Source organism: Bos javanicus, chromosome 25, assembly GCF_032452875.1.
Source record: "Bos javanicus breed banteng chromosome 25, ARS-OSU_banteng_1.0, whole genome shotgun sequence".
Classification (NCBI taxonomy): Eukaryota; Metazoa; Chordata; class Mammalia; order Artiodactyla; family Bovidae; genus Bos; species Bos javanicus.
This window is the reverse complement of record NC_083892.1, coordinates 13,419,444-13,443,478: the sequence shown is the minus strand read 5'-3', so window position 1 is coordinate 13,443,478 and position 24,035 is coordinate 13,419,444. Positions and strand designations below refer to the sequence as shown.

The following is a 24,035-nucleotide window of genomic DNA, read 5'->3' as shown; positions in this document are numbered from 1 at the left end:
ACTAGACACTGTTTTGAAATCTTCATAACGATTTTATGAACCACCCCCCCCCTTCATTTTACAGAAAAAATTGAAGTTTAGAGAGATTAATGCTGGGTTTTGTATTTTGCAGATATTTGTCCCAGTTTGTTGTGTGCATCTTAAGATAGTCTATTTTGCTACACCGAGCTTTACATTTTATCATAGTAACAACTAGCGATTTATCCTGTTACAGTTTTTGCCTTCTGTGTTCTGTATAGAAGCTGCTGCTGCTAAGTTGCTTCTGTCGTGTCCGACTCTGTGCGACCCCATAGACGGCAGCCCACCAGGCTCCCCCGTCCCTGGGATTCTCCAGGCAAGAACGCTGGAGTGGGTTGCCATTTCCTTCTCCAGTGCATGAAAGTGAAAGGTGAAAGTGAAGTCGCTCAGTCGTGTCTGACTCTTCGCGACCCCATGGACTGCAGCCTACCAGGCTCCTCTGCCGTGGGATTTTCCCTTATAGAAGCATTAAGTGTTAAATCCATCAGGAATGAGTTGTGCTCAAATGCCATCTTATCACTAAGTAGGGTTAAGTTGCCAGATTTTGCTTAAAGTAAACATGGCCCAAATATTGTGTGGGATATACTTATACTAAAAAATGATCTGTTGTGTATCTGAAATTCAATTTTAACTTGCATACATGCAGAGATTTGTATTTTTAGGGTTTTCCAGGTGGCCAGTGCCAGTGCCAAGTCGCTTCTGTCGTGTCCGACTAGGCGCTAGTGGTAAAGAGCCTACCTGCCAAAGCAGGAGATGTAAGCGAAGTGGGTTTGATCCCTGGGTCGGGAAAGATCCCCTGAAGAAGGAAGCAACCCACTCCAGTATTCTTGCCTGGAGAATTCCATGGACAGAGGAGCCTGGTGGGCTACAGTCCATGGGGTTGCAAAGAGTCGGACACAATGGAAGCGACTTAGCACACATGCACACACACACACATGTTTTTGTTTGGTGACTATCATTAAGGCTTTCCCTGATCACTTTATTTAAAATTGCAACTCCCACATCAGCCCTCCCCGCTCTTCTTTTTCTCCAGAGCACTATATATAAACAGTGTATTTTATTTTTTTGTTGAGTGTCTTCAGTCTACCACTGGGATATAAAATCTATGATGCCAGACATTTTTTAAACTTTTAAATGTAGATTTAACATACATATAGAAAAGTGCATGCATCATAAGTATACCACTCAGTGAATTTCCTCAAAGTGAGTACATCTGTATAACCACCTTCTGGGGCTGCCAGAATTTTTATTCTCAATGGATTTTCAATGCCTAAAGTAGTACCTGACACATAGTAGGTGATCAGCAGATATATTTGTTGAATGAATCAGTGATGTAGCCTGGGAGGTAGACATTCAAGAGAGTACTTTGTGTCCAAATAACTAGTGAGAGAATTTATTGATTATTTATTGCTTGGTCCTTATCTCCCTGAAAAGCATAGTTTTGATGAATTTGAATAGCATAATTATTTAGCTACTCCCCTACTGTTGAACATTTAAATATATATCCTTAGACAAAGATGTGAAAGGGTAATATATACATATATATACTCTTAATATATTACCCTTAAACAAAAATGTTTAATGCATCTTTGTGTATTAAAAACTAATCCTCATTTAAGATTGTTTTCATAGACTGGTTTCCTGAAAGAGCATGTCTAGATCAAAGGGTATGCCCCTTCATTCAGACAGAACAGCCACGACAGTCAGTGATCTGTCTGCTGAAAGTGGTACATGGAAAGGACTGACACCATGACTCTGTGTTCCTGCTTCTGAGAGGAGCTAGCAGACCCGTGGCCAGTGGCTGGTCACTTCTTTGGTGTCATTTTTTCTGGTTAGTAGGGTGTCGGAGATGCCTTGGGTCTGAATGCCAACTCCCCTCCCTACACCAGCTGCAGGACCTGGGGCAAGTCGTTCAACAGATTGCCGTTTTCTCTAGGCCATGATGGTAGCAGAGCCTATGGGGGTATCAACTGGATGTAGTCTCAGGAGGTGGTAAGTGCAGCTCTAGGGCAGGTGGTCCCTGCTCCAGGCTCACCCAGTCCCTGGTCCAGATCACTTGGTAATGAGCTGACAGATGCGAGGCGATGACTTCATTTTGGCCTCGAAATACTTGTCTGGTGAATGAGGGTCAGGCTGTGAGCTTACAGGACAGGATTCCCACCGTCCCATTGTGGCCACAGGGTGCAGGGATAGAGGAGTATTATCGCCCTTCTGAGACAGATTGTCCTGACCTGTGAGAGCACGCCCTCTGAGCTGAGGCTACCCTCTTTTTGCCTTGCTCCTGCGTGATACTGACATTGCTGTCACCTTTGCTGGAAAAAGTAGATACGGTATTATCCTTGTCTCACACCAGTCAGCTCTTGCCAGGATTGCTCCTGTCCACAAAAACAGCTCTGTGAGCATCCTGTGTGCGTTGAGAGTGCAGTTGTCTGTGTAAACCACTCCACGTGGACATGACCTTTGCCACCTGGCTGCCAAGAAGAGGAGGACGGGTTTCTTCTCCCTTTTGGTGCTCTTGCTCCACCAGACGGAGGGGGTCGTTTGTTTAGTTACTATTTACTACAAAGGACCTGTGCAGTAGGGGCAACTCTTAAACTCCACCAAGGATCCCTGACTCCAAAGGAGGGCGGACGGGATGCCCAAGGGTGGGGGGGGGGGGCGTGGGGGGTGCGGGCAGTGCAAGTTGGCATTTCTCTGCAGTTTTATTTAAACCATCCTCACACATTTGAAAAATCCCACTCTATAATACATCCATTTTATTTTAATATTAAAACGTTTTCAATGACCAGATTAATTATTTAACTTTTCCTCCCTGCTCTCCAGTCGTGGGTAGTCATGGTTATTCAGTGACTGGCAGTCGTTGCCATCCCAGGGCTCCTGGGGAGCAGAGAGGAATAGCTGTGTTAGATGCCCTCTCCTGGAGAAGTACCGCCGGTGACATAAAGTGGCTGCAGCACGCTGCTTCTCCTGAAGGACTTGCTGGGGTCTGTGTGCCCAGAGGACGGGCACAAAGGCCTGGATTGTGTGTTCACTCGGTTCCAGCTAGAGAAGCAGCATAAAATGCTTCAACTTGTACGAATTTAAAAGTACTTGTTGGGGAAATTGTTTTTTTCAGTAGTGAGACCGGTTTTGCTTGTCACTCCACTCAGTGACATGAGTTTGAGCAAACTTGGACAAGGAAGCCTGCAGTGCATGGGGTCCCAAAGAGTCAGACACGACTGAACGACTGAACGACAACCACCAGCACGCAGTGATAGTGAGTCAGAGATGAAATGGGGGGCAGGGATATGCTTCTCCCACGAGAACATCCATTCTCATGTTCCTCCTGGAGCATAGACAGCTGCCGATTAGAGATTAAGTGTGTTCACCTGCGTGTGTGATCAGTAACCTTGTCCTCATGTGCCAGCCATCCCTTCCCCTGGGTGTGCAAGAGGTGAAACAGTGGGGTGCTCTGACACTGGAGGGGAAAACAGCCACGTCTAATGCCGCTGTGACACCTCCAAAGGGAATTTTCAAGGGTAACTTCGACTAAACGGGGTGTTCCCTTTAGCCTCCTCCCTGCCTGTCTGCTCCAGGTGTACACACTGTTGTGTGAACACTGTTGCAACTCCACCGCACTGACTGCTTTCCCTGAAATGACCCGTGGGCAGCACCTCAGCTCCAGGACAAGGAAGCAGCTGCCCAGAGAGGTGAAGTGGAGGCCCCGTGGTAGGACTTTCCATCCCCAGGGCGCATATGCTCACTCATTCCACTGTGCCTTCGTGCTCCTACAGTTGTATTACCATCTTTTCAACCATGAATCACTTACAAAATTTTTTTTTGCTTTTTTAATTTAAATAATCCCAACAGAGAGTTCCCTAGCCGTCCAGTGGCTAGGACTCGGTGCTTTTACTGCCATGGCCCGGCTTCAATTGCTGGTCAGGGAACTAAGATCCCACAAGCTGCGGGAAGAAAAAAAAAAAGTCTCAGCGGTATTTAGTCCAGGCTTGCAGAGAACCAAGTACAGGGTCTGCCTGTGCTCTTTGTGGCAACAGCAGTGAACCCTGCTGCGTTCCGGTCTGAGCTGGAGAAGAACGGGCTGCGATTGTGTGGGTTTTGTGCCCCGTCCGTGACTTTCTGGCCTCACTCAGGTAGTTGCTCCCTGTTGTGTGTGTCCTGTTCCGCACCACCCTCCCCACCACCACAGGGCGGGCTTGTGGGGCGAGTGTGTGCCTGGAGCTTGGGAGAAGGCATGACGCAGCATTCCAGCCGCCCTCTGGGGATCCTCACTGCTCCCGCTTTAATAAAATGTGGCAGGTTGCCTGGCAACCCGGGAGCTGGTGGGGATTTTTTTCCTACCTACTTTACCAAAAAGTCCTCTATCAGCTCTTGGCTGACCACTCGGGAGGGAGTAGGAGATAAACTTGGCTCCGCAAGCCGACTTTCTCCTTTCTTTTTCCCCATCCCTGCCTGCATCTTAATATCCGCTCACTCTTCTGCTCTTATCTATCACTTAAAGGTAGAAGCTGGAGAGTTTGACTCCCAAATCAAATCCCGAGGGGGATTCGTTACTGAAAACATGTTCCTTTTTACATTAGTCAGAGTGACTTCTTTTGTGAGTCAGACTTGTGGACTGTTTCACCCTATTGTTTGTAGCGATGCACCTCTGTGCTGATTTTTTTTTTTTTTTTTGCTTTAAAAAAAAATTATTTTAATTGGAGGCTTGATTTGGTTTTGAGAGAAGAATCCAGTTGAAGCCTACAAGCAAGCGTAGTTTGTGCGTTTTCCTGTTGGCGAAGGCCTCCAACTGCTCCCTCCCCTAACCTGGAGAGGGAGCAGTCTGTGAGTGTACTGCAGAACCATGGTTTGTGGAGCTTTGCAGCTCTGTCCCATGCAGGTTGCCATCAGATACTCATATTTTTTCTTCATCGAAATCATAGTGTAATGCTATGCAAAGGCAGGATAAGTAAATTCATTCATGACACTTACGTTTACGTGCTTTAAAATGAGACTTTGCTGCCATTAGAGGCAGTAGATGTGGGCCTGCAGAGCTGTAATTTAAAGGGTGATAAATATTTTTCTAGGGAAAAATTAATGTAGAGAGCACTTTAAAGTCCCTGAACGCTCCATTATCAGTCAGAAAGCAGTCTGTGTTCCACTCTACCAATACAGGCCTTGCAAAAGTCGTTTTTCAATTTCCTAATTTGTGTTAAGCATTTTGACATTGCCGGAAAGTCTTGGGCCATTGGAAATTTTAAGGTGTAATGTCATAAAATATTCCAGAATACTTTAAAACTTAGCAGTATCACAGTTGCCACTGTATTCGTTTTTTTTTTTTTCTTCACATAAGTGCTTTAAAATGTAACACTTGACTCTCTTTTTCTAACCAGTTGATTTTTCCATCGGATGTCCAAACACACAAAAAGTTCTACATTTACATCTCCTTAGGATATAGAAAACAAAATGATTGTTCAGAATAATGTAGAGATCTTAATAACTTGAAACAGGAAAGCTAACCAGTGCCAATATCACATTTTAAAAGAAAAAAAGCCTTCCTTACTCTCCTGCTGGCCAAGAATTTCAGTTTCTTTAAATGTTCAAGAGGGGCTTCCCTGGTGGCTCAGACAGTAGAGAATTTGCCAACAATGCGGGAGACCTGGGTTCGATCCCTGGACAAGGAAATGGCTACCCACTCCAGTATTCTTGCCTGGAGAATTCCATGGACAGAGGAGCCTGGTGGACTCTGGTCCATGGGGTCGCAAAGACTTACACATGACTGAGCGACTAACACCTTCACTTTAAACATGCAGGAGTCATGAAGAGCTTGTTATTTCTCTGAATTTGCAAGTCGCCACTTTCAGAAAGCAGCTCCTCCCTGAATGGGAGCAGCTCAGTCTGGCTGGCTCGCAGGCAGGCGCGCTCTCCCTGTCCCCTTCCTCTTCACGTCCCTCTCTTTCTCGTCTCTCTCCTTTCCTTCCTTCCCCTGCCCTCCTGTACATGTATGTGTTTGACCCTGAGCTGCTTCGCCTATTTCTGTTAGCTTAGCATCTTCCTGTCAGACCCGAATGCTGTAGGCCTGACCACTGATGTCAGGAACCTCCGCCTCCCGTAACAGCAAGACAGACTTAAGGATGAAGAGAGTAAAAGAGGTGGAATAGCCTTCCTAAAATCCCGACGTCTACAGGGAAATGGTTGGGTGACTTAAAGGGAGGAAAATACAGTCCATCTCCTGCATGCGAACCTTCGAGTTGCAGACTTTTCAAAGACTTGAACGTGGACTCGCATGTCCAGTTACGTCAGGCGTGAGTGAGACTGCAGCTCACGCTCCATCTGCTACTGCTGATGACCCTTCAGCCCTGCCGTCTCCCACCTCCTCTCCCTCCTCCAGTCTGTAACTCCTCTTGCCTGTTCACTGGATGCCAGTCCTTGTATGCCAGCTGCTGTACTGTACTAGGTACTGTGTTGTAAGATTAAAGTGTTTTTTTGTGTGTGTGTTTGTTTTTTTATGTATTATTTGTGTGAAAGTATATAAACCTATTACAGCATAGTATTATATAGCTAATTGTGTTAGTTGGGTACCTGGACTAACCTTGTTGGACTTAGGAACAAATTGGACTAACACATGCATTTTTGGAATGAAACTCGTTCGTATGCAGGGGACTTAACTGTCAGTGTAGAGTGAACATGGTAAATGCCACGTTTAAAGTCCCTGGAATGGGACTTTAAAACCAAAGTAATTCTCGCTCAGTTTTGTGCTGCCCCTTTGGGCTGTTTGGTGAACTGTAGGGTTTTTTTTTTTATTTATTTTATAACTTTACAATATTGTATTGGTTTTGCCATATATCAAAATGAATCCACCACAGGTATACATGTGTTCCCCATCCTGAACCCTCCTCCCTCCCCCTCCCCATATCAATCCTCTGGGTCGTCCCAGTGCACCAGCCCCAAGCATCCAGTATCGTGCATCGAACCCGGACTGGCGACTCGTTTCATATATGTTATTATACATGTTTCAATGCCATTCTCCCTAATCATCCCACCCTTTCCCTCTTCCACAGAGTCCAAAAGACTGTTCTATACATCAGTGTCTCTTTTGCTGTCTCGTATACAGGGTTATTGTTGCTGCTGGTGCTGCTAAGTCACTTCAGTCGTGTTCGACTCTGTGTGACCCCATATACAGCAGCCCACCAGGCTTCCCCGTCCCTGGGATTCTCAAGGCAAGATGTAGGGTTTTAACAGACAGAACCTATCAGTGGAAAAAAATCAGTCGTTGGGCACATAGTCTCAGCAAAGGCAAAGAGTAAAATTGATGTGGAAAATAAGGCTAACTTTATCATTTGTGGTTTATTTCCCCATTGGCGAAGCATGCGATTCTCTCTCTATACACTCTTGAAGTCAGATGTTGCCGGTTATAACAAATACATTGCATGGTTCCAAGGCAACCTGTGGGCTGAAGAGCAGATTCCATTCGTTTTGTTGTGAATCAGTTCTCCCTGCATAGAGACTGGACTCTAGTATAGTACAGCAGCTGGCGTACAAGGACTGGCATCGAGTGAACAGGTAAGAAGAGTTACTGCCAGTGAGGGCTCTGTGCAGGCACCGAGGCCGCAGGCCTGAGTGTTAGAGCAGGTTGTCTGGGCATTTTTTCCTGATCTTTTTGGTGGTGACAGGTCATATATGGGGTGTCCTGAAAACACTGAAGAGGCAAGTCACATCTGATGGGGATTTCGGAGGGTTCCACATCTGTAGGTGGATCATAGCGGTGGGGGCGAGGCGGGTGGAAGGGAAGAAGGCAGGATGAAGAAGAGGACTTGTTTATGGGTGGCATCACGATGCCCTCAGGAGAACCCTGAGAGGTTCCAGACCAGTAGTGCGGCAAGGAAGGGTTAACGGGAACCATACACGGAATCGCCCTGTGTACACTTTATACGGAATTTCTGTGACTGCTTTCTGGGTTGGGAGAGGCCCCTTCGCTTTGGGGAGCGGATGCCCTTCCTCCCAAGGGTAATGACTCACCCTGCAGGTGAGACAGCTCAGCCCTGCCTGCTGATAAGGGCCTGTCATTTTCATTCTCTCCCTCCTGCCCTCCTGGGTTTCACTTGGTTAATGAATAAGCTGAGTCACGAGGTGTAAGTAAATTCTTTTATCAAATGAAAACCACATCAGAACAGCCACAGAGAGACATGTAGTGAAAGTGTAAATATTGCGGCTCAGCATCCCCCACAGTATCTGGTTGGCTGATACACAAACAGACTTTTAAGCTTTTCAACTGTGAAACCTTTAAATCTGAAAACGTGCTGCTCTGTCAGGCTTTCTATAAACATGGTCTTGGGATGTAAAGAAAAGATGGTGCATTTATGTGTGTTCATAATAGCGCTAATACTGTGGCAGATGTAATGCTTCATAAAGTGCCCAAACTGCCAAGGTCAGTAGTCCAAAAGGATTGTCCTGCTGTACGCGGGGGACATTTCTGTTTGGTGTATGTTTGCATCTGGCACCTGAAACATCACCAGAGAGAGCTAGTGAACCCTGCTTAACTCCAGCTGCACACCCAGCCACTGCCTCCAGCCAGCAGTTCAGTTACAGGCGAACTCTGGCTGGTGAATAGGTTGTGTCCTAAAAGTCCTTTTGTTGATTAACCTTTTAGAACACAAAGCGCATTGTTGCACAGAAATGCCACTTTGAATGGTGGGTGTCAATGAGCTGTGGCTTGTTTCAAACTTCGGGTCAGGAAATCAGTGCTAGTTGACACCAGAATTTAAAAAGAAGGGAGAAAAGAAACAATAGGAAGCATCAGAGTGGATTGGGTAGAAAAGGTAGGTCTCCTTTAGTGATACTGTTGCAATTTAAAACCCACTGTGTGCCTTTAGACTGTGAAGGCGCCCTTGGAGAAGGAGGTTGTGTCAGCAGTGGGTTACAACTGGCTGTTCACCACCACTCAGCACTGTCAGGCAGGGGACTTAACCCATCTTCGTCTCTTGTTTGGTCTTATTCAAAATAGGGCTGTTTTGTAGAGGATAGGATTAGAGATGAAAGAGTCTGTGTTAAGGTTAATATACTAGGGTATTATAGACTGTATGGTAATATATTAGGACTCGAGCTCATATAGCATCTGGAACACGGTAACCTTTCTGTAAATCACGATTATTATTTATTTGTACTCCTCTGATATATGCAGGCCTTAAAGATACTGTTATAAAGTAGTATAACTAAAAACATGTACTATTTTGTTTTCCCTAGAGTACAATTTATTCAGTGTTCCTGACATTTAGGATCTGCCATTTCGCACATTCTAGGAGATCTTTGATTTTACTTTGAATTATTCCTGTGTAGTTGAGACATCGACCTTAATTTTTTCCCAAGAAGTGTGAAGAATGTTGCAAATTACCTCAGCTCTTTCAGCTGTCTGTCAAGTTTGTTAGGACTGCTAAGTATGGAATTGCTTCCTAACTTCCTATTTTAAGTGTTTTATCTTTAAAAAAAAAAAATTCTCTCTCTCTCTCTTTTAAGTGACTCTCAATTCTAAACTTTTTTGGAGCTCCACCTGCTCCTGTTTGACTCCGTCATAAAATCATCGTTTTCTTGGCCCTCTGCAGGTTACTCAACCTCTTTGAGCTTCTGTTTCTGTGTCTGTGAAAACAGAGCTCCTGCCCACCTTGCGGGATTGCTTTGAGGACAGAAAGAGCATGGGAGAGTTGGTCACTCTGCAGAGAAGGCCACTGTCTCTGGTTGGACGCTTGTCACAGCACCACGGCCTTTCCTGCCCCTCTGTCCTCCCAGCCTCAGCCCCGGGGCACTCAGGGAGACCCCCTTCCTCCACCCAGGAAACCGCCAGCTTCCAGCTGGGGCTTCCTACCCGGCTTCACAAAGCTCTAACCCACTCCTCCCTCCACTCGGAAGTGTAGCCCCCACACATGCTCTGGGCCCCACCTCTTCCCCAGGCCTCACATGGGCCCATATCCTCAGGCCCACCCGCAGCTTCTTTCCAACACCCCAAAAACCTATGGAATCCTTTCCATCTTTTCAAAAGGACTCCTGATCCCAGTGCCCTTTGCTCCCAGTGACTCCTTCCCTTTTGCAAGTCCCAGGAGTCTGCATGCAACACCCTCGCCATCTGCCCTCTGCTTCAGCTGTGGTCCCTGGTGACCTCTGTGTCCAGAAGCCCCAGGGCCCTGTCTTCCTGCCTGGTCCCCAGCACACTGACCACTCTTCCCTCCTGGGCCCCACAGCCCCGGACTTCCTAGGTTAGTCCCCCTCCCCCTCGGGCCCTGCTCCTCCCGTCTATAAGGTGAGTAAGCATCTCAGTGTTTCTCAGTGTCCTACTGGGACTTCTTTTCTCACTCTGTGCCTTCTCCATTCCTCCCGTTTTCCCCGTTGGTCGCAGTGACCTTGTGGACACACATCAGCTCACACTCGTACCCCCTCCAGGTGCCTGAAGCCAGACTGTGGGTCCCGCTGCGTGTGGTGTGGGGTGCCCATCACCCGGCTTCACTGCAGGTCCTCCCCGCTCCCTCTGCAGTCTCCACTGTTAACGTCGTGTTTCGGTTCCTCCATCCGACCGTGTCTTCTCATCAGGTCGGTCGCTCCGTGCTCCTCCTGCCTGGAACGCCCTTCCCCGTCCCTAGTGTCTTTTACACTGGCTGATCTCTCACCTTCAGTCTCAGGAAAGCCAGAGTGTCTTTTTCTTAGAGAAACGGTCCCTGTGTCCCAGGCTTGACCAGCCAGTGCTCCACTGGAAACTCCAGAGCGCTTTTCTAACCCTCAGCACATGTGGGGCTCTGTGCCCTGTCCTGCCCTCCCAGCAAATACAAGGACCGGATCTCCGATTCAGCCCCAGTGGCCCAGGCATAGAAGATGATGTGTTTGTTCATCAATGAATGGATAGATGAATAAATGAACAAGTGAGAGTTCAGTGTCTGTATTCACGCACAGGTGGAAGGGCGAATAAATGAACAAGCAGGAGCTAAATATATTTGTTTGTAAAGCAGTCAGCAGAGTGCTTATATGTAGTAAGCACTCAATAAAGGGTGGCTTTATTTATTTTTAATTGACTTTTCAGCTGGGAACCATGAAAAGAAAAGAACCTCTCCCCAGCCCCTCACCCGCCACCCCCAGGCTGGTTCATAGAAGCAGTGCTTCTTGGCGATGCCATTCAGTGAATGCAGAGGCAGTTGGCAGAGGCCCTGGGAGCTGGAAACTTAAGCGGTGGCCTCTTCCTCACTGTCAACCTTTTGCTCCTTGTGCTGAAATCTTTATTCCTCACCTAGAGCTCTGCCTCCCCGGTGCTCCCCTGCCAGTCCATTCCTTTCCTTTCCTCCTCCTCCAGATTGTGAGCTTCTTTTGCAAGGGGATCATAAGTCCCCTTCCATCATGCCCCAGTGCCTGACACAGAACTGGGAGCTGGTGTTTGTGGAGTGAATGAATGAGATGCACGTTTCTCCTGGCATGTGGTGTCGCCAGGAGAGTTAGTGAAAATTAATTGACTAATTTTGGTTGCTTCAGTTTTTTAAAATTATGATTCAGACTTTCTGATCTCACACTTGTGCCGTATGGTTGATGTATGGGTTCCTGTATAATCTACTTTATTTTCTTGTTTTTTTTTTTTTTACATGGAAAAGACATCAATTCTAGACAATAGAGCTATTGCACGAGCTGTTGCAGACTTGGGTGTGTGAGGCCGCCTCACTTCCAGCCCTCCGCGTGTGATGAGCTGCAGCTCGCTGCATCTGTGTCTCTGTAGGATGCTTTAGACACAGTTCTTTTAGTCTGAACTCTGGTTTATCCACAGCAGCCTCATTAATTCAGCAGCTTCTGTGTGGTAGGCCCTGTGCTGAGAGCGCTGCCCTTCCTGATAGCTTTTTCTGAGATGGTAAATGGGCCCCATTGGACGGATAGAGAGGGAAGCCCAGGGAGGCCCGGTGACTGGCCTCAGGCAAGTCAATATTTGTGCAGAATTTGAACCCAGGCCTCTGCGGCCTCAGAACCTGTGGTTTTTCCCACTTGACTTCATGGCCTCCCTCTGTGTAGATTTCAAATAAATGTCGCCATATCTACACGTCAGCATTCGTCTGGTTTGTGGAAAGTGTTTTCTTCTCCACTTGCTTGGCTTTCATTAGAGACTGTGAGGTGAAAGGCGCTGTGGGAGCCACGGCAGGATGAGAGGGTGACGTGGAGGAGCACAGAGTAGGCGGGCTCGTAGGTGGCGGAACTGGGACGGGACCCACTTCCTCTCTGGTGCCCATCGAGTTTTGATGGGGCTCCCAGTGCCCGCCCTCACGGTGCCGAGGACCCAGTGTGGTGGGGCACAAGCCTGGTTCTGTGAGCGCTCAGCTGCTCTTTCTCTCACACTCTGCCCTTCACAAGTTTTCAAGCATCGTGACCTGAGCCTGTTTCCCTGGTCCTAGTCCATTTCTTTCCTGAGTGTCTCATGTCGGGTGCTGCGATGGAGGACGGGGGAAAGCAGAGGTGGATGAAACCAGTGCCCCTCTGCCTCTTTTTTTTTTTTTTTTAATATTTATCTATTTAATTGGTTGTGCTGGTCTTAGTTGTGACATTCAGGGTGTAGTTCCCTGACCAGGAATCAAACCCAGGCGCCCTACATTGGGAGTGGGGAGCCTTAGTGATTGGACCACGAGGAGAGACCGACCACCAGCCCCTGTCCCCGCCTCTTACTCCATTATGTCCTCTGTTACAGGGCTTGCATCTTATTCACGTGCCTTAGTATTCATTCTTTAGCCTTAGTACTTTATTTTTTATTCTATTTCATTTTTTTTTTTTTTTTGGCTGCACCGCAAGGCTTGTGGGATCTCTGTGTCCCAACCAGGGATCGAACGCAGACTCTCAGCAGTGGAAGCGTGGAGTCCTAACTGGACCGCCAGGGAAGTCCCTAGCCTTAGTGCTTTAAAAGCAAGCAACAAATAGAAACCCTTCATTGGGTGAGTAGGCACTGTATGAGGAACAACGGACAAGGAATCACGGGTGCTGGGTCCTAACTCTGTGTCCGGGGTAGGTGCGTTGGCCTCGCCAAGGGCCATCACCATCTGTTTCCCAGTGTTGCTGTGAGGCTCAGGGGTGGTGACGTGCGTGGGCTGCCACTGCCCCGAGAGCCAGCCCTTCAGAGTCAGAGTTCACTCCCCTTGTGTCCAGCCCAGGACTCTTTGTCCCCTGAATCAGCCTTCGTCATGGAACTTTTAACTGAAGACGTGAATATATGTCCTGGTTCTGGCTTTCTTCTCTTGAAACAAGCTGCCAACAGATACAAAAGCTGTGCTTCTTCCCTCCCTCCATAATCTTCGTTTAAATTCCTGCCAGAGTAGCATGGGAGAACCCAGGCGCTACAGATGAGTAAAGTACGGTCCCTTTCCTCGCAGAGCGCCTGGCCTCGTTGGGAACACACGTGGGAAGAAGTCAGAGTTGAGGGAGGCTACACTGAGTTAAACGCCCTGACGTGCTCTCGCAGGCTGGCACTTTATCTTGAAGACTCTGCAGGTTTTACAGACGAGGATGGACTGGCGAGGGTAAAACAAGGCTGTTTGTGTCTTGGGTGACTGCCCACTCTCACCTGTTGGACACCCTGGAAATAGCTGTACTGCACTTGCTTCTGACAGAGCGCCAATTCCTGCAAGCACCTTATCTTCCCAGTTCCTTAGACAGGTTGAGGGGAAGTACACCCAGGATCATTTTTTTGAACGTAGGCAAATGTTCCCGCTGACCATTATTAGGGTTGAGTGTTTTTGTAAAGGCCTTCCCAGGTGGCTCAGGGGTAAAGAACCTCCCTGCCAATGCAGGAGACAAAGGAGAAGTGGGTTCGATCCCTGGGTCAGGAAGATCCCCTGGAGAAGGAAATGGCTACTTACTCAGTATTCTTGCCTGGAGAATCCCATGGACAGAGGAGCCTGGCAGGCTATACAGTCCATAGGGTCGCAAAGACTAGGACATGACTGAGCTTGCACACACTTTTTTTTATAAAGTTGGCTGTCTCCTTGAGAATCCAGGGTAAACCCATCCATTCTCTCGCTGGTAAAAGTGGGGAAATGGTCATGCTGTTGAAAACCCAAACTGGATCAAATTGTGTAGAACATGAGAAAACTTCTCAGTCCTGTATGTTCTCATGTAAATAAGCAAGCAAACACAGAGCGGTATCGGGCGCCCTCCTGGCGCGGGTTGAAAGCCCAGAATGAGGACACAGTGGTGCAGGGCCCCAGGCTGGCGGCTGAGGGGGCATCAGGAGAGGCCGAGAAGGGCTTTGGAAGCGGGCACCGTCAAGCATTAAAGCGCACGTTGGCGGGTGGGGTGGGGGGTCCAGGTCTGCAAAGCTGGCAGAGGTCACTCTCAGCACGCATCACTTCTGGTGGGAGGTGAACATACCAGGTTATCACAGAGCGATTCCTTCTGCTTTGTACACAACTCTGTTGTATGGAGAGGTGGCCGGACTCTGAGGCTCTCGCAGACAGAGGCGCCTGCCTGTGTTAACTCCAAGTGACATGGTCTGGGACCCTTCCAGTGCGCGTGGTGTCATGAAAAGAATGCAGCTTTGGTTTAGATCCCAAAACTTGTCATCTTCGGGACCTTGAACCCATCACTTCTTCTGAGCTTCAGTGTCCTTATCTATAAAGTCAGGATAATCCTTACAGGATTTTTCCATACCTGGCAGAATAAGTAACCAGTAAATAGTTCCCTTTCTCTTAACTAGCGGATGGATAAGCATATAGGTAATTCCCTTAGAAACTGACTGAGAACCTAATGTTGGCTGAGGGTAGCCACTGCAGAAAAGGCAGGGCTAATAGTGGTAAGTGCTTTTGAAGTTTCCTAATGCTTCCCCACTGCCGCCCCTCCTAGCCATTGCTGCAATAAAATGATTGCAGCAGCTTGATAACAGCCTTCACAAGTGTCTTCAGCTTCCCCGGGGAAGGTCTGAGAAGCCCGATGTGTCAGCACCCCATGCTTGTCTACAGCACTCCAACCATTCAGGGACACCTCCTTATCACCGGAGACATTGAAACTGGAGAAACCCTTACCTCCTACAAGAGACCTTCAAACTTAGTCTCAGAAACGGCCCTTAGGGGTTGGACCGAGTATACAAGAGAAAACCTAACCAATTTGTTTACAGTGTAGTGAACATCTGTGAAACCACTACTCAACCAGAAGAGCTAAAATACCGGTAATAAATTATAACAAGAATCTGTTATTCCTCCACATCCCAAACCCCTGATTCCTGGTGGGGGAGCGTGCAAATGGGGAACCACTCTCATAAAAGTCATGTTGATCCTTTTCTTGCCTTTTGATGCTCTGTGCTTCTCTAGCCCTCAGACTCACTCTCGCTCTCCCCTCTTCCCCCTCTGTCTCCTGTTCCCCCTGCCTTCTCCGCCCCCCCCCCCCTTCTCCCTCTACAAATCTACAAAATGACACCTTATTTAAGTGCTCGTAATTTGCCTTTGCCTGAGGTTGAGCAACTCCTGTATATAATTATTGGCATTTTATGCTCCCTTTTCTGTGAAATGACTGGTGTGCTTTTTGTGTCTTTTGCCCATTTTTCTGTTGGGTCCTCTCTTACTGATCTGTAGGCGTTTTTATGTATTCTGGTGCTAATCCTCCATCAGTTGCACATGTTAGAAATATCTCCTCCCAGCATGTAGATTGTCTTTGCCCTCTTCAGAGTATCTTCTGATGGACACAAGTTTTCATATTAATGTAGCCAAACTTACTGATCTTTTCTTTATGCTTAACATTTTTTTGTATCTTCATAAATTCTTTCCTACTTCAAGCTCAGGAAGAGATATTCACTTCTATTTTCTTTTCAAGTTTTCAAAGTTTGCTTTTGACATTTAAGTGCTTCATCCATCTGGAGTTGATTTTTTGGCCTGGTGTGAGTAAGAATCCAGTTTTTTTCCCGTGGATGAACAGTTTTTCCTGCTTTTCCTTTTGCACACTGTCAGGCTGCCTCTGTCAGATATCAGAGTTTCGTAGATGCCTAGATCTGTTTCTAGGCTCTTCTGTACCATTGGTCAGTTTGTTGATCTCTGTACCATTACGGCACTGTCTTAAGTACTGTAGGTTTACAATAAGCTTTTCAGCTAGCCAGGGAAGTCCCCCTTTCTTATTCTTCTTCAGAAACGTTTGGGCTATTATTGGCTCATTTGTCTTCCATTTAAAATTTGGAATCAGACCTTTCAAATTCCACAGAATGATTGAGATGTAATTTATATACCATGAAATACACATCCACTGTTCTCTTGGCCAGGTCTTTGTTTTAACAAATGCACACCTTCGTGTAACCTCCACCGCAGTCAAGACACAGAGGGCAGTTGCATCACTCCCAGAACTCCCTCGCCTCCGTGGTGGTTGACCTCATCCCCCCAGTCCCGGCTACTGCTGCTCAGTGTTCTGCTGAGATTTTTCTTAATCTCTTTAACATTTTTTTGTGTTTTTATTAAAATGGAATTTTTAAAATTGGAGTTGCATGACATCTGTAGATCAATTTAGGAAGGTCTCTATGTCTTATGCTAAGTCTTCTTGTGAACGTAATGTAGCTCTCAACCTAGTTGGAGAGATCTTTTGCTTGATAATAGTGGAAGGTTCTACATTTTTAGAAAAAAAAAAATCTAAACATTGTAAGTAGTTCTTTAAAAGTCCTCTTCAAGGAAGCATTTTATGAGATAATCCTCAATCTAAATGGACACATAAATACACAAATATATGTCAGACTTGTGGCAATGTTATATTTTTTAAAAAGCTCACATGTTGGTTCCAAACCAGCTTTGTCTCTTGTTCTACAAGACTGTAAGCAGACATGCTTGGCTCCTCGGATGTTCAACCTCTTTATCTGTGTGATGACTAGAACGTCTCTTCCCTGTGGGGTGATTGTGAAGATTAAATGCTTCGAGACAGGGCGCCCGGCTCAGTGAAGCTGTGGGTGGGTGAAGTCTGCGGGAGAGAAGGTGCTCTTGTTCACCCACAGGGAGCCGGGGAGGGCCCTCACCGTGTTTGGTTTTGCAGCGGCTTCAACAGAGTGGCATGGCCGAAAGATGGCCTTGAATCATTTCCCTGACAAATTTGGAAAAGGTTTGTGTTACCAAGCCTCCCGCTCCACGCCACTTCTGACAGGCGAGCTGGAATCAGTGAAGGACGCAGCTGACAGCCAATTCATTTTGCTGATTCATCCATTAGAGGGGTGGCTCTGCGCCAGAGCTGGCTTCCAGATTAAAGGCCGAGAGCTGCAAAGCTGCTGGGACTTGAAGGAATGCTGGTAAATTATTGCCATGTGAAGGCCAGCAGTGAAAAGGGGATTGTTATTTGTTTCCCCCTTTAAGCGCTCCTCGTTCCAAATGTGCTCAGATAAATTCCCCATCGTGGTCAGGGAGCTTTTGAAGCATTTGTCCGTGGGGCTGGGACCTAAATTACTGGAAACAGTCAGATGCTGTTAAGTAGATCATCTTGGCTCCTTTATGACCTTATCATCACCTTTGCTTTCATGGGGAATGTTGACTCAAGCCTCCTCTTTGACTCGGTAATCCAAACTAAACTCGAGAGAGGTATTGCGGCAGATGTCTTCCCTTGGGGACACGCTTCAGAATAAACCTGCCTGAGTAAGGAGTGAAACCTAAAGAGGAAAATCCAGCAGATGCTCACTTGCCAATGACCGGTACAGAATAAGCATGTAGAATCTGTGGGTTTACATTATCCATCGCACTGAGAGGTGAACCTCTTATATAGTAGGTAGTCTCCGGCTTCCATAACTCTGCATAAAGCTTGCCTGGGAGAAGGTGGGCTCGAGAGGTGGAGACTGTGTCTTGTTCTACCAGATGTCTAGCATGGTCCCTGGGATGGATAGACACTTAGTGAGCAACTGCTGGGTGGAGGCATGGATGGATGATGTTGGTTGGATGTACAGATTGTGAGGCAGTTAGATGAACGAGCTGAGAAAGTCAGATGTGCAGTCCTTGGGAAGCTAGAAAAGTCACTGTCCCGAGGAATAGGATTTTCAGCAAAGGATACTGTTTCTGCAATTCTCTGATCTGAGTGACTTTGGTCGATAGCATATCTGCAGAACTGATTGCTTTCTGTTTATCTCCTTGTGAGTGAGTCAGAGCATGCTGTTTGAGCTCACATTTCACTAACTCACTCTACCTCCTTGGGACAGTGTGAAAGTTTTTTAATACCTTTAGGGTTTGTTCCTCCCCCAACCCTACCCCTCTTTAACTCTAGAGTGAATATTTGAAAAGTACAGCAAACTTCTTAATTTAAAAAAAAAAAAAACTTGAAATAAAGAGTGGGAGTCTTTCTGTATTTTTCTTCTTGTTGTTTTATTTTGCTTTTGCTCTTCAGATGGCTAAGCATTTAAGGCATGACATTCTATAAACTACTATTGTGCTGAGGAGTTTTAGGCAAATCCAGTCTGCTTGGAGTGAAGCTGGGTGCGTCAGATATGCAGGGGGTATCTGCATCTCATCTAGGTGTCTGTCCCTGCGGTTCAAGGTCCCTCGAGTACTGGAGTCCCTTGTCCAGTTCTGATGTGTCCATCATCACTTGCTACATTCATTCACATAATATTTACTGGGAACCACTCTGTACATGGCTCAGACAGTGAAGAATCCACCTGCAACTCGGGAGACCCCAGTTCAATCCCTGGGTCAGGAAGATTCCCTGGAGGAGGGCATGGCAACCCACTCCAGTATTCTTGCCTGGAGAACTCCCATGGACAGAGGAGCCTGGTGGGCTACAGTCCATGGGGTTGCAAAGAGTAAGATATGACTGAGCAACTAACATTCACTTCCTTCACTCTGTACCAAGAAGTTGCTGAAAGTGGGTACACAGACTATTTCAGACATCATGGTGCTTTTCCAGCAGCACAGGTCCCAGGTCTGCTCCTGCAGCTCCCTGCCAGCACGGCCCAGCCCTTACTGTCTCGCTGCTAGTGGAGGTAATAACCAGTGGACAGGGAATGTTTGCTCACACTGCAGAAGCCAGAGCAGCACAAGGGGCCCATCCACACGGTTTTTGTGGGTCCTCACTCCCAGGCCACTCCCATGTTCCAGCCCCCAGCCTCCGAGAAAGAGGCAGGAAGACAGTCCTGGCCTTATCACCCATTAACACCAAAAAGGGAACAAGCTCTGGCTCTCAAGAACTCCTGCCAAAGCACATTACAGAGAATTAGCAGGCTTTAAGAAGAGAAAGAGAAGAGGCAGGTCTCAAATATTGTGGGACTGTCTTGAATCTGCAGAGTCCAAAGTGAAGCGCAGAACTTTGAGAAGGGCCCTGGCCTTAGGGTCCAAGCAGCCTGGATTGCCTCCCTTGCCGCTGGTGCAGTGTGGCCTGTGGCAGCCCCCCGCCTCAGTGCCCCAGCTTGCTTATATTCAGCAAAGGTGACTTCTCCCTTGCAAGTGTGCTGTGAGGTTGGACATCACGTATGCAGAGCACCAGGCACAGGCATGCGGTAGACCTGCGGGGGCCAACACTGCTGCCCAGATGGCTTTTCTTGTCATCTTTATTTTCACAAAAGTTTTCCCTTGGCGGTTTTGTTTTGTTTTTCATTTTCTTACTGTGAAAATGAGTACTTTTCAGGCAGTGATGTTACCTGCAGATATTCTGAAAATTAATGTCTTGCTTACATTTTTCTGGTTCTGTGTAGTTTATAGAGCACTTTCACACTGTAAGGGAGGCTGGGGAGCAGGACTCTCTTCTCCAGGTGAGGAGACCCAGATGGGGAGAGCTGTGGGATGTTCCCAAGGCCACCTGGCTTCTAAACGGCAGACCTGACCTCAGGGTTCCTTTGACGACCTCAAGCCACTTTTCCGACATCCTGGGGCCAGGCCAGACCTTTTGTTAAGGACTTTTTCTTTTCCTTGTAGCTGTCAATACCAGCAAGTATGCAGAGAGCTATCGCATCCAGACCTATGCTGACTATGTCGGGAAAAAACGAGAGGAGAAGCAGATGAAGAGAAAGTGGACAGAAGATAGTTGGAAGGAGGTTGAGCCAAAGCGGCTAAACACACAGTGTGGCTCCTACAGTTTGCAGAATCACCATTACCATGCCAACAGGTAAGAGTTCTTTACTGTTGATTTGGAGAGCTTTGCGTCGTCCTAGCAAAATTCTTATTTGTTTCTCGTGGGACTAAGAGTAGTAAATCTGACTTGTGAGAAGGGCTTTTTCTGACTTTTCACATAATATCAGAAGTTACTACTCCCTTAATTATTTCTGTGCTGTATAGACCATTTCAGCTAACACCCACAAAACCCCAGTGAGGCAGAAAAGGGGATATATCTTATTCCCATCTTAGGGGTGAAGAAACAGGGGCTCCGTGACTTGGCCACCACTCAGTGAGTGAGCCGGGGTCAGAGCTGAACTCTCCCACGTCGGACCTCTTCCTCTCCCCAGACTGCCACGGTGCTTCTGGCTGAGCTTCTGAGCCCCTTCTGTGTCCCACATAGACACCAAACCACATGCCCGCTGTGGAAGGAGAGCTCAACATACACTTCTGTTACTTACCTGTAATCCTGTAGTACTTTCAGAAGATGAATACTGGCGACATTTTAGGATCTGTGTGAAACTATAAAACATAAATACCATAGAAAGTGATGGTGGGGAGAAGGGGGAGTTCAGTATAGAAAATTATAAAGATGAGAAAAGTGAATCAGCAAAGAAAAAATTAGCCATAATCCCACCTCCCAGAAGCAATCTCTGTTAATATTTTGGATTGCCTTCCATACTTTTAAAACGGTTTTTTTAGCGATTTTTAAAATTGAGGTATAATTAACATATGATAAAATATGCAAATCTAAAATACTTATTAGTTCAGAGTTTTAATAGTTATATATACCCATGTGACCACCACTCAAAGCAAGATGTTAGAACATTTCTATCTCCCACCTCAAATTTTTGTTGTGTCCCTTTTTAAGCAACTCCAAGCCCCCACTATCCTAAGCAACTATTTCAAATTTCTATCACTGTGGATTAATTTTGATTATTCTTGGAATTTATAAAGAATGTAATCACTCAGTGTTGTAGTTGGCTTCTTTCACTTAACATCTTTTTGAAATTCACCCTTAGTGTTGTATGTATCAAGAGTTCATTAATTTTTATTTTCAGTAGTATTTCATTGTATAAATATACAGTATTTGCTTTTTCATCTGTTGGTGGACATGTGTTTTGTTTCCAGGTGGATCTGTTATAAATCAGGCTGCTATGAACATTTCTGTAAAAAAAAATTTTTGTGTTTTCATTTCTCTTGAGTAAATATCTAAGGTTAGAATTGTTGGTTCTTAGGATATGTGTATGTTAAATTTTATAGGAGCTGCCAAACAGTTGTCCAAAGTGATGCTCCATTTTATACTCCCCTAGCTGGAACATTATATGAACATTCCAGTTGTTCCACATCCTTGGCAACACTTCGTATTATCAGCCTTTTTTAGCCATTCAAGAAGATAAGAGATGGTATTGCATTGTGATTTTAATTTGCATTTCTCTGATTAACCACCTTTTTGTGTGCTTCCTAACCATTCAGATATCTTCTGTGGGAGGTAGATACATAAGTCTCTTGCCTCTTTTTACTGTAGATTTGTAGGAGTTCTTTTATATATTCTGGATCCACACATTCTCTGTCAAATATTTGTGCTGCAAGTACATTTTATTTGAGTTTGGGGTAGTGTATTCATTTTTTTAGTGATGTATTTTGATGAGCAGATTTTTTAATGCTGATGAAGTCCTGTTAATAATTATTTTTAATGGTTGCTGGGTTTTTCCCTGTCCCTAAACTCTGCGTACCTAAGGTTGCAGTAATTTTCTAGAAACCTGTCTTCTGGAAGGTTTATAGTTTTAGCTTTTACATTTAACCTTGAGCCATTTCAAATGAATTTTGTATGAGATAGGAGTCAGGGTTTATTTTTTTCCATATGGACATCTAGTTGTTCTGGCAACATTTGTTAAAAAGACTTTTCTTTCCTTTTAAATTGACTTGACACTTTTGTCAAAAATAAATTGACCATGTATGTCTAGGTCTATTTCTAGATCCTTCTGTTCCACTCATATTTATACCTGTTCTTATGCCAATACCACGCTTTCTTATTTCTGACTTTATAGTAAGCTTTCCTGATAACTCAGTTCGTAAAGAATCCACCTGCAATGCAGGAGACCCCGGTTCGATTCCTGGGTCGGGACAAGCCACTGGAGAAGGGATAGGCTACCCACTCCAGTATTCTTGGGATTCCCTTGTGGCTCAGCTGCTAAAGACTCTGCCTGCAATGTGGGAGACTGGGTTCGATTCCTGGGTTGGGTAGATCCCCTGGAGAAAGGAATGGCTTCCCACTCCAGTATTCTGGCCTGGAGAATTCCATGGACTGTATAAGTCCATGGGGTTGCAAAGAGTTGGACACAACCGAGTGACTTTCAGTTTCAAAATCAGGTAGCATAAACCCGCCAACAGTTGTTCTTTTTTGTATTGTTTTGGCTATTCTAGATCCTTTGTATTCCACAAAAAAGAATTTAAAAATTTTTTTTTCTGTGCTGGATCTTCGTTGGGGCATGCAGGCTTTCTCTAGTTGCAGTGTATGGGCTTCTCTTGTGGAGCACGTGCTCTAGAGCATCTGGGCTCAGTAGTTATGTTCATTTTCCCCTAAATATTTATATTATTTATGTAATCATAAGTAGAATTGTTTGTTTCATTTTCAAATTGCTGCTTCTATATGGATATATAATTAATTCTTTAATATATATATTGAAGTCTCTCTCTATATATTGATCTTATATCCCTTCAGCCTTTTAAAATTTGCTTACTCTGATAGGTTGGGTTTTTTCTTAATATTCTGCAGGGTTTTTCATTTATGCAGGCATGTTGGCATACTAATAACAGTTTTATCTCTTTTCCAATCTTTGTGTCTTTTATCTTTTTCTTGCTTTATTGCACCAACTAGCACCTTTAATATATTGTTAAAGTGGGAAGAGTAGATATCCTTTCCTTGCTTACAATATTAGCTCAGTATTGCCCCTTGATCTATGATTGTTAGGTTGTTCATAAAAGTCTTTTTTTCAGGTTGAGAAAGTTCCCCTCCATTTCCAGTTTGCTAAGATTTTGTATCATGAATAGATGTTGGATATTTTCAGATACTCTTTCTGCCTCTTTAATTTTTTTACATTTAATTTTATGTATTTATTTTGACTGCACTGGGTCTTTGTTGCTGCATGCAGGCTTTTTCTCTAGTTGCAGTGAGAGAGGGCTCCTCTTTATTGTGACGTGCAGGCTTCTCATCGTGGTGGCTTCTGTTGTTGCAGAGCACAGGCTGTAGAGCTCGAGGGCTCAGTAGTCGTGGCACACAGGCTTAGTTGCTCTATGGTATGTGGAATTTTCCTGGACGGGGATGAAGCCCATGTACCCTACATTGGCAGGCAGATTTTTATCCACTGTACCACCAGGGAAGTCCTGTCTTTCAAAATTGTCATATGGTTTTGCCCTTTGTTAATATTTTGAATGACATTGGTTGGCTTTTGAATGCTTAATCAGATTTGCATTCCTGAGAGAAATCCAGCTGGGTCATGGATTGGGTCCATTGTTCATGGACCCAATACAACCATTGGGTTATGATGTATCAACACTCCTTTTTACATGTTGCCAGATTTTAATATATTGTTAATTATTTCTATATCTTTGTTCATGAGGAATATTAGTTTGTAGTTTGCTCTTTTTTATATCTTCATCAAGTTTTGGTATCAGGATAATGCTGACCTCACATAGTTTAGAAGTTCCTCTTCTGTTATTTGGTGACAGTGTGTATTTGATTTGAGGGGAGGGGGGCGTTGGTTAAATTGTTGGTCAAGTTTACCTTTTAGCTCAGTCAGTAAAGAATCTGCCTGCAATGCAGGAGACACAGGTTCGATCCCTGGGTTGGGAAGATCCCCTGGAGAAGGAAATGGCAACCCACTCCAGTATCCTTGCCTGGAAAACCTCATGAACAGAGGAGCCTGGTGGGCTGCAGTCCATGGTGTCACAAAGGGTCAGGCACGACTGAGCGACTAACACTTACTTACTTATACCAGTGAAGACATCTGG

General features: G+C 45.7%; 1 protein-coding gene across 7 annotated transcripts in view; it reads left to right on the top strand.

Moving 5' to 3' along the window:
- Positions 1-24,035, top strand: part of PARN (poly(A)-specific ribonuclease) — a 179,310-nt gene that overhangs the window by 104,769 nt on the left and 50,506 nt on the right. For all 7 annotated transcript variants that reach the window (XM_061401173.1, XM_061401174.1, XM_061401175.1 and 4 more), the window contains one exon: positions 19,845-20,034. In XM_061401173.1, coding sequence (XP_061257157.1) covers positions 19,845-20,034 — 190 coding nt within the window. The remainder of the gene's footprint in view (positions 1-19,844; positions 20,035-24,035) is intronic.